This window comes from Hetaerina americana, unplaced genomic scaffold, assembly GCF_022747635.1.
Source record: "Hetaerina americana unplaced genomic scaffold, ioHetAmer1.1.p SCAF_6, whole genome shotgun sequence".
Taxonomy (NCBI): Eukaryota; Metazoa; Arthropoda; class Insecta; order Odonata; family Calopterygidae; genus Hetaerina; species Hetaerina americana.
In genome coordinates this window covers 92712234-92723885 of record NW_027287205.1, presented here as the reverse complement: position 1 = coordinate 92723885, position 11652 = coordinate 92712234, and the positions used below count along the sequence as shown (strand labels likewise).

Below are 11652 nucleotides of genomic sequence, written 5' to 3'. Positions count from 1 at the left end.
TCTGCCTCTTCTGCTGCTTGGTCCTCTGGGTCAGGGAACTCAAGGAGTTGGTCCTCTTGTGGGATTTCTGGGCCAGCATTGTGCTTTGGTTAGGGTCACCACCTCCATGCATCCAATTTGTAGCCTTGGTCCTCATTGCCCAGGTCTTTGAGACCCGAGTCTGCATTGTTATGGTCATCGTCCAGTGAACTGGGCTCCGATGCCATGTCCCAAGCTGTCAGCTCCTCTGGTTCTCTGGAGGTCATCCCCCCGAGGAGCTGCTCCTTGCCACTGGAGAGGGACTTATCAGACACGTGTACCTTGGGCACCTCAATAACCTCTTCCTCGACCTCACTGTTGAGGGGAGTTATGCCAAAAGGGCTGGTAGGTCAGGGTTGGCATTGGCTGTGGTAGAGCTGGTTGGCTTAGAATGAATATAAACCATAAACACAGTAATCAACTCAAAGGTCAGTTTGGTAGATGATGGTAAAGTTTACCCAGTACTACGTCCAATGGCATTTGAAATTCACACATCAGGGTAGGGAGGCCAGTTACTTTCCCTGTGCTGGTTATGGTTTTCCAGGAAGACCTGGTACCCAAAAAATAACATAGCTTGGGTAGAGCCAAAGGTGACCAGAATGTCTTGCCTGGGAATTAAATCTGGGACCCTTTGGTCAGCAGTCGAACACTCTACCTACTGGACTACCGCAACCCACAAATATATGAAAAAAAAATATATGTATATATATATATATATATATATATATATATATATACTATTAGGTAATCTACTGGTTAAGGTAGGTTTTTTCAATGGACATAATTACTAATGAAATAATTTGTGACCCCTAGCAAAAGAATACATCCTACTTTACATCAGGTCCCTCTTCATCTGAGTATTTTCTTCCTTTCTTCATCCCGTCCAACATCCTTATCCGGTTCCTTCCCTTTCCACGTTTGCCTAACATTCTCCCCTATATTACAGTTTTTAACATCCCACTGCCTGTCAATACGCCCTTCATCCACTTTTCCTGCCTCCATAGGATTTCTTCCAACATACCATTCTCTTTGCCTATCATACCAAGTACTTCATCATTTGTTTTCTTCTCTGTCCATTTCACCTTCTCCATTCTTCTCCACACCCAAATTTGGAAAGCCTCCAATCTACGTCTATCCTCCTGCTTCAATGACCATGTTTCCGCGCCGTACATAGCTACGCTCCATATCAAAGTTTTTACGAGTCTTTTCTTGACATCCTTACTCAACGTCCCCGTCATCAACTCCCTCATCCTTGTGAAAGCCTCTTTGCCTAGCGCAATTCTTCTCCTTAGGTCCCTCCTACTTTGACCGTGTTGGTCCAAAACACTACCGAGATACGTAAACTGCTCTACCTGCTCTAGTTTTTGCCCTCTTATTCTAATGTTAAGCTTAGCCTTTTTCTTTCTAGTAAATTGCATAACCTTTGTTTAATTAATATTGATTCTCATCGAAAACCAGTTGCATTGAATTTCCAATTCACTCAGCAATGCTTGCAACCCCTTGGCTGACTGACAAACTAAAGCTTGGTCATCAGCAAACCTAACTGATTTTACAGATTCCCCGCCCACTTTCTTTTCTACCTCCAGTTTTTCCCCTGCCTCTTTAATCATTTCCTCTGCATAGAGGTTGAACAGCAACGGTGATAATGGGCAACCCTGCCTTACACCTCTTCCTAACACGGCCCATGTGGACTTCTCATTCCCCACTCGCACCTGAGCAGTCTAAGACATGTAAAGGTTGTGGATTAGCCTCCTTTCTCATCAATTTACTCCTATTTTCTGCAATATACTTATTAGCTTTTCCCAGACATTTCAATAGTTCTTCAGGAATGTTATCCATCCCGATGGCCTTATTTAGCTTCATCTCCCTAAATGCCCTTTCTACCTCATCATCAAATATGCCTGGACCTAAGCTATCTTCCTCTACATCAAGCTTTTTCAATGTCTAACTTTATTGGTCAAAGTTCTTTACTATACAGTTCTTCTATATAGTCTTTCCATCTCTCTTGAATCTTTTCTGTGTCAACTATTACATTACCTGCCTTATTTCTAACTCTTAGTATAGCTTTCTTACCTCCCTAACCTTTCTTACTTCCCAATAAAGATTTAACTTTGCTGTACAGTGCACTGATTTCACCCTTCCTCTGCAGACTTTCCATATCCTTGCATTGTATGTTTCACCATTCTTCTTTTGATTTATTTGTTGCCCACCTCAATTTTTTGTTAAATTGTTTGTACTTCATTTCTCCTTTATCGGTATTTACATTCTTTCATTTTCTGCTCTCATCCATCTTTTTAATCATCTCATCCATGATCAATGGTTTCCTAGTCCTTTTAGCATTAACGGTTCCAATAATGTTTTTTATGGCCTTGAACAGCTTTTTCTTGATACTTTCCCACTTTTCTTCAATAGTACTTTGCTCTTTACAATTCTCTACCGCCTGCTGGTATTCCTTCCTTTTTAAACAATTTGATGTTTCTACATTCCATTTTCTAACTCACCATCCCTGCCCTATCTTTTTGAAACGGACGCTACATTTCATAACCACTAAATTGTGGTCAGAGTCCGCATCCGCTCCCAGGAAGCTGTGCAAATTTATCACACTGTTCCTAAACCTGTGTTTAACCAGGATATAATCTTGCTGTACCTTTGTGAGTCACCTGGCATTTTCCATGTACGCCTGCATCTTTTGTGGTGTATAAACCAAGTTTTGGTAATGACTAATCCCCGTCTCCTGCTGAACTCAACTGCTTTTTCCCCGCGGTCATTCCTCATGCCTAAATCATGTCTGCCTCCTCATCTCCATTTCTTCCTTTGCCTACTATTGCTATCCAATCCCCCATCACAATCAAATGTTTCCCTGTAAGAACATGCAATTATATCCTCTAACTGATCGTATATCCTATCAACCTCTTCTTCTATATGGTTGCTTGGTGGCATGTATACTTGAATAATAATCAAGTTTGTTGGTTACTTGGTTGGTTGGTTAAGCCATGCTGTCGAAACGTCAAATAACAAATTGTGAGTGTCCTTTCTTTGTGTCTCTATATTTTAAAAATCTACATCTGTGTTTTTATATATTTTGTGTCGCCAAAGAGCGTTCCATTTCGAAGATATTATATATATATATATATATATATATATATATATATATATATATATATATATATATATATATATATATATATATATATATATAAATTAATTGATTAATAATTGATCAAGTGATTGAAATTAATTTCAAATAACAGAACGATCAAAAAATAAACAATATTTACAAGCTCACACAAAATGCTACCTTATTGGTTTTTTTGGTATTATTTGTTAATACATACAAGACATATGCTTGTGTTCCCTTTTATTTGCTATGTAAATTGACTTGCAGCAATAAAAAAATTGGGCTAGAAAATAATTGCAATATTCTTGTTTTGTTTGCTCTACTTGCTTTGATAGTATCAGCTAAACTCCGTCTTAAATTCTATTTAAATCCCACCTTCATGGAGATTATTTCAAACCTGAATTGAATTAAACTTTTCTGATTTATAATTTTATCAAGGAAATTACTTTCTTGGAAAAAATTTGAATGCAGAGATTTTTAAGCTAGAAGTCATCAATTTTGTGAAATAAAAAATAAATTATGAGGTTGCCAGAAATCTTTAAAGGAGAATTTATGTTCTAGTGGGAAAAGTGGATGTCTGCTATGAAAGACTAAGGAGAATTGGGAAGGATTAAAATAGTTGCTTTTTGAGAACTAAGCCAATGGACTCTGAAAAGTTGACAGGGTGACAGAGATACTTGTGTATAAAATGCATTTAAAAGAGCTTTCGAGATTTTTCAACGCCATTGCTATAAGATGATGAAGAAGAGTTGACTTTGGAGGATGAACTCAGTAATGTGCCTGAAGAGATATTAAGTGCACTAAATTCATTTAATTATTATTCAGGTGAGAAATCACTTTGATTTGATTGATCTGCCTATCCTATAATATAATAAATATAATATGATATATTCTACTTATATGTGAAGTACTATGTATTGAAATAAAGATGTACTATACACTAGTAAAAATAAAGAATAAAAACTATACGTTTCTTTTTCTCCTCCTGGATTTATTGAGATAAAACAGTTGTGAAAGTAGCAGTTATGTATAAAATGGAATGCAATTAAAAAGGTGTGCTTCCAGGTTAATTCATTTTTGCAAGAAGTCTCTGAATTATTGTGTACATAAGTATGTAAATGTTTTGGTTTTTTCAATTTTCAAAACAATGTCTCTCTTCATTTTTTTGATTATCTGATCATTTTTATTCAGATAACTTGCACATTTTAATTGGAAAAATACAGTCATATATTGAACAGATTTGCACAAACACTTTAATTTCATCAAATTACTTTCAATGAATATGTACACATTTTCTCCAATGACTCTGCCATGACCCATACGTGACCTGTAAGCTGTCTTTGAAGACCTCTCGCAAGGTTTTCATCATGGTTGATTGGATCATTTCAATGGACAAAAAATAGGTTCTTTTGAGGGCTTCTTTGATGGGAGGGAAAGAAAAGAAGTGTGCTGGGTGGATGTGGAGATAATATGAGGATGGAGTAGAATTAGAATTTGGTGTTTGGCCAGGAACTCTCGTACTCATAACACATTGTGGCAATGAATGATGTCGTAATGGAGTTACCAGGTAGCAGAGATGAATTTTCTACAGCAGATGGACATTTTTTGAAGTCTTTCTGTCACAGCCACATAATAGAAAGTGGTAACTATCTGTTTTTAAGAGGAAAACTTCTTTTGGACCACTCCTTTACCATCAAAAAAGACGTCAGTTTTTCTGATTGATAGCACATAGGGGTTTACAATAATTGATGCCCTGCTATTTCAACATTTTTGAGAGCCCTGAGAGCAGTTTATCTGCCAAAATTAGCATCTTCCTCATCAAGTCCTTATCAAGCAGTTTCATCCCAATCCAACCAATAGAAGCAGAATAAGAAAACAAGTTCATTTGCATTACTTATAGAACTCACCCTTTATAATAATATATAATCCTTTTTATGAATATTTGACCAAAATAAATTTGATTGCCAATTATCTGAAGTTTTACATGTTTGAGTTAACCCCAGCGTTGTTCTCCCACTAGAACTCAATAAGACAGCCTGACCTGAAAGTTATGTTGCTTTGATGCTCTTATTTTCAAAAGTTTACAAAATAATAACAATTTGTGTATACTTTGCAATTGTTCCCTTGTGAGATCAAGAAAATGATTGAGGACTACATAATTGGGAGTGGCACTGCAGACAGTAGTGCTGTGCATGCTGGAGAAGACATGATCATCGTAAAAAGAGCACATTGATTCTGCCAGTAAATCTTCTCCAGTAAGGGATATTGATTATATCAATGGTCCCATCAATGCAGGAAGGTTGCAGTCATTGGTCAGTTAATGAAGAAGCAGGGAATATAATCAGAGCACATTTTCTTATCATTAATGTAATTTGTAATCTGGACTTTTACTCAAGGCATCTTTTATACCTTTGAATATTAAAGCAGCCCTCTGATGCCATCTCTTTGCCTAAGAATTAGGGCACTTCATTTCATAACGCCCCTACAGATCTCATTGTAAATTTCATTTCTGCAATAGCTTAAGTGATCAGAGCATTGGCCATGCAAATTTAAAGATTGGGTTTTCAAGTTCCAAGCATGGAAATATTTTTGCACATGTGATCTGCCTCCTTCTGCCTTCATCACCTCTTCCTAACTTGTCCCTGATGTGTATTCCTATCCCTTGTCCTTATTTGTATTTCAGTTTGAATGAATATTTGTCCTTCATATGATTGGATTTCATGTTTTAATATATATTTGGCCAATTTGGCTTGTCTCTTTCTTCTGGCTCTGTATGCAACAAAAGGCAATGTTCCTGTCCTTTACAATGTTGCTTGATTGCTTAACTACTGTCCTTTCCTCAAATGTCTCGTCTAATTTTCCTTTTGTGGTTAAAACAGCCTCCTGATGTCATCTCTTGGCTGAAGAATCATGGCATTTAATTTCATAAGACTCAAACAAATCTCAGTGTCAAAAAGAGCATTTCCTTAATAGCTGAAGTGGCTAGAGCATCTATCCAGCAAGTCAAATATTCAGGTTTGTTTATCCTCATCAAGGGAAGATTTTAGTATTTGGTGAACTCTATTATCGTATATCAGATACCTTCCTGTTGATTGCTATTGTTCATGTTTGATGTGGAAGATAATATAGTCCCAGTCCATTACGATAAAGAATCAAGGAGGACTGGAGGGGATTTGGTCGATGATAAATCCAGCAATATGAGGAAATGGAGTATTCTCATGGAAGCTACTAATCATTCAGTAAAAAGAGCAACAGTTAAGGGAAAGGACTTTGCTTCAGTGAGCCTTCAGTTACATTTTATGACTGATAAAAATTTTGATGAGGTGAAGCTTAATATGAGGAAATATAGCAATTATTCATTGCTTTTACAGCTAAAGCAGTTATAAAAAGTTGATTAAGATTATTGTTCTGAGTATGAGGATTTTCTCTTCTAGGTAAGAAGAGCAAATGTACGTGCATTCCATGGCTGCACATAAACCTAAATCCACTCTGAATTGTCAAGCCACCATTTAAAATTTGCCATCCCTTTCATGAATTGTAAATGTAAGCTCTTAAATTACATTCAGTCAGAGATGTTCCATGTTTGAAAAAATGAGAGATTCCAAAATAATTAAAATGCCAGAAATATATTTTGAAAATGGGCACAAAAGATATTTTATCTTAATGATTTTATTTTGAAATGTTGACCATCTGCCATATTAAATAGCATAGTGTGCATGTTGGGCATTAGTTGCATGGTGAGATAATGGAAAATTTTGGTGATGATGCATTTACCATTGATGTTATTGAAATTGGAGCTGTGAAGGTTCAAGATGACTTGATTATATTGAAAGAGGAGATTATGATTCTAATTAGCCATAAACAATTACTCCTCTTACTTTATTAAAGGTGGCTATGGCCATTGAATTATTAAGTCTCAAGTGCCATTCTGTTCATCATCTTATTCCTTTTAAAGGGAGAGGTTTAAAGTATTTATCACTGGGTTAAGACATTTCCCTTTTTAATACTTGCATCTCTCAAATCAACAGCATGACATATAATTCTACAAAAATCTCATCTTCATCTCTATACACTTATTTCCTTCTTTCAGGTTCCACATCACCATCTTTCTTATTCTAGCCATTGAGTAATATTCTTTCCTCTATATTATACCACCTTAAACAATATTATTGGTAATTAATGTGCTGTCTACATCTATCAGTATTCTCCTACACCTTCATTAGAATTCCTCCAATAATCCCCTGCCTTTCCCTTCTAAACATGCTTCTTACACTTTAATTTGGCATTTTGTTAATGTTTTCCTTGGATATGCTCTGTGCCATTAAAGTTTGTCTTTCATTTAGCAGGATTATTCCAAATATGTCAAATTAATCTTTTTCTCACATGGAAGTTGATAATAAGGAACAAAATGTTGCTGACATGGTCCAAAATTGAGGCCTGAGAAGAGAAGTGTTGCAGGCACAAGGTAAGAAGAGCTGAGGACCCTGCTGTGTGGTCACTTTCTGGAAATGGGAACTGTTGGTACTCAACTGTCATGGTGCCACTAAAATTTGGTATCAATGACTTGTTTAGTTTTTGTTTTTAATTCAAATAGAAAGAATTCACGCATAATGGCCATCTTAATCACACTGAGAAGACATTATACAAATGTTGGATGTGCTCAAAAAAATTCCATTCTAATTGGTGATCTAAACCCCTCAAGCCGGTATCGGTATTTAGATGCCTGGGCCCCAAATATAATAATTAATGTTTTTAGTAAACATCTCCCTGTTAAATCATCATTGAAAATAATTTGACTATTTAAAAATTTATTTTAAAATAAAAAATAAAACCTAAAATTAAATTGCTTGTTTTATTTAGTAAAAATTATTATTAAAATTTATTTTATATTTTAATTCCTTTATTCGCCTTTGTTTTGAACCTAGCAACTAAAATTATAATTTTGTGTGATATAATTTGAAACAATCCTCTAAGTATAAGCCTGCATTGCATTCATGGCACCAGTACACTGTGTATGCCTCACTTTACCTCATGCAGAACATACCTGATATCTTCTCTGAGCCCTGAATTTCTTCCCAGTTAATGGTCTTTTCAATGAAGTGCATCTCGATCATACTTCCTCACTTAAACTTTCATCATCTCATCCAACACTCACTTCTCTGTCTTTCTTAATGTTCAACTAAATCCTAAATATAATTGTAACTCAAAGAAAAAGCTTGTCACTCTTGGAATCCATTACGGGGATTATAAACATGGCTTTTATCCTTTTTTCTCAAGAAAGATATCTAAACACTGAGACTAGAGATGGTGGTTAACGCTTTTGCCCTTGCAACTGTTATCTGTAAACATAGAGAAAGATTGATAGCGCTGGTTCCAGAGAATTTAAATGGGGAGATCACATGATTCAATAAAGAGAAATATTATGTAAGGGCAAAAGGTAAGTGTAAGTAACTTCCTTATAAGCATTAGCAGATTTGATGGAACTATCTTCCTTATAGAGTGCCTTTTTAATTAGCCAAAACAGAAAAATTAGGAAGGCTCCTTATCTATGAGGCAAAGAGTAACCATAGATAATAGACAAATTTAATGGTGCAGCAGAAAAAATTCAAAACCAAGAGAGCAGCATGCAGCATATGGCCATGCTCAAATGAAGTCTGCCAACTGTGCCATACCACATACTGAGGAACATACCAACAGATTGAATAGCACATGTAAACACCATGTCAAGAGATCATTCAAATGTACGATACATTCAAAAGAATGGATTTTCAAACACTACACTTCGGAGATTTGTCCAGTGAAACATACTGATAAAGGGCCATATATTGTGTGATACAAAGCATTATAACTTATGAACATTCTCTTTAAACACATGAAAGTTCAGAAATAAATAAAAATTACCTGAAGTTCTTTAATACCACACTCACTTCAATTTCCCTTAGAATGCTGATGTGACACATAATTCAAGTGCATTAGAATGCTGAGGAGGCAGAGGCACTCAAAAAGTTCCTCTTAATAATTCTTTTATATGACTAAGAAGCCATAATAAATCATTTGTTACAACTGTTTGTAAAAATTTGTAATCATTGCCATAAGTTATTTTCTTATTTTACGTAATTTTTAAAAATAAAATGAATTTATTATAATCAAAATTATTGTACTAAAATAATGATATTATCTGTAAATTTTTGGGAATTATGATAATATTTGTTTCAACAGAAACAATATCATCCCAGGAAATTAAAATTTTATGTACATTTAAATGACAATATTTTAAATCCACGACATTAGATCTGGCAATTATTTCTAGTAATGTTACACTTGTGTTAGGTGAAGTGGACAGAGAGGAAAACAAACAAGGAAGTGCAAAGAGGGGATGAGAGTGAGGATAATTGGGAGAAATCCAAAGGAGGCAGGAGAAATGCATTTTAATCCATGATATGCTTGATTAAATATTTATTCAATGACCATTCAGGTTGAATAACTGATAAAAGCACTTTTCCAATTGATATTTTTTTTATTTTACAAACAGGTTTCAATGCATTAACTCATCATCGGGTAAAATTGAAGTTGTATGCCAGCTTATATACATTTTGGAAGAAGGGGAGTGGACGTAGTAGGAAACGAGGGGAGGGAGGGGAGAGAGGGAGGGAAAGAGGAAGGGGGGAAGACAAGGTAGACATTTACAAGGAATGGCAGAAACAGCATTTTGACCTTGTTAAAAAACACAGTACATTTTGTGTTACGGTGCAAAGTGGCCCTCTTAGGTGGATGCTGGCAGTCTCCAATAAACACTCAGCAGCTGGGACGATGCTGGTAGGTGGGTCTGGGTTTATAGGCCAAGGATTAGGCTGCTCTGGAAGGGTGGTGCTGGGATACCCTCATTTAACTCACACACGAGAGGAGGCCCACCCAGTGTGCTGCGTACATTGCATACTTTCTAATAGTGTTATATTTCAAACAACTACCACCATCTTTAGGTCAGGCCAGGTACTTTTAGGAGGATGTTTTCCTTTCTTTCCTCATACTTGCCACTTTGTTTTTGCCTCCTTACCTTTACAAACCTAGTGCTTATCAAGTTTGCAGTGACCACATTTTGTTTTCCATTCCCTAAATATTCATTCGTTAAGATATCAATTGATCCTCTTAATTCTAGTGCCTTACATTGATATTCTGCCTAGGAACTGTTTGTTGCAGAAGAATGTGAATGTGCATTAGTGATTATAGTGTTATTTGTTAGGATCCTGTTGATACCTATTTGCACTTTAATGTGTCTTTTATGGCTGCTCTTATGTACAAATGCCCTTGAACAAACATAGCATTGTTTGGGCTTATCTTAATGGTTCGACATGATTAGCATATTTCAAATGCATATTGAATTTTCAAGGTCTATCTTCAATGTGTTTCAACATGTGCCTCGTAAGATTTGCCTTTTGTGAGAACACCTTTGAACATGTCTCGCACTTGTGAGGCCTTGCACCACTGTGCGTCAACCTGTGTTCCGTAAGGTGTCCTTTCATTGTGAATGCTTTTGAACACACTTCACATTTATATGGCTTTTTCCCTACATGTATACGAATGTGATCATTAAGGTGTTGCTTATGATTAAACCTTTTCAAACATATCTCGCATTGGTAAGGCCTTTCATCAGTGTGTGTCAACATGTGCCTCTTAAGATTTGCCTTTTGCGAGAATGCCTTTGAGCATAACTCACACTGGTGTGGCTTTGCACCACTGTGCGTCAACTTGTGCTCTTTAAGATGTCCTTTCATTGTGAATGCTTTTGTGCAGATCTCACATTTATACGGCTTCTCCCCTGCATGTATACGAATGTGATCCTTAAGATGCTGTTTGTGTTTAAACCCTTTCAAACAAATCTCACACGTGTATGGCCTTTCCTCATTATGTTTCCACACGTGACTCTTCAGTTTGCCCTTTTGTGAGAATGCTCTAGTACAAATTGCACACTTGTATGTCATCCCATCTGCTTCAATGTCACTTGTGCCCTCAAAAGCCTCAGCATCAATGCAACTTCTGATTTCCTCAACCTTAACAGGATGCAGAAGCATCAAATGAGCTTCAATGACATCTTTTTGTTCAAATCCCTCGTTGCAAACTTGACATTTGTGCAAAATATTCCCCACACCATCACGTCCTCTCTTATCGTCTGAAAGAGTTGTGTTAATCGATGAATACACAGATATATAAGCACAGATATATAAGAATATACACATATAAGCTCATAAAAAAAGAGAAAAATCTCACTACCATTTGAATTTGTGATGGCACAAGCCAGCTTTCTCAAAGCAGTTTAAGATCAGAACTGAGGAAAAGGAGGGGCTTGAAATGATGGTTAAAAAGGGAAGGTAGGGAAAGGTTTGTTTGCAGAATATTTCGGAGGGAAAGAGTTAGGAAGGGGATTATTAGAATTGAGAGAATAATATTGAAGGTGTTCCGAGCAGATATGAGATGAAACTATATGAAGATCAGGGTAATCAATATATAATAAAGGCACT

General features: G+C 36.1%; 1 protein-coding gene across 2 annotated transcripts in view; it reads right to left on the bottom strand.

Moving 5' to 3' along the window:
* Positions 1-206: 206 nt before the first annotated feature.
* LOC139695123 (zinc finger protein 708-like) overlaps positions 207-11652 on the bottom strand; it is a 32693-nt gene continuing 21247 nt past the window's right edge. Inside the window, exon 5 of one of the 2 annotated variants that reach the window (XM_071593766.1) lies at positions 207-270. In XM_071593766.1, the coding sequence (XP_071449867.1) occupies positions 242-270 (29 nt within the window). In that variant the 3' untranslated portion in view covers positions 207-241. Of the gene's footprint in view, positions 271-9636; positions 11304-11652 lie in introns of those variants that run through there. The other variant, XM_071593765.1, reaches the window with a different exon arrangement.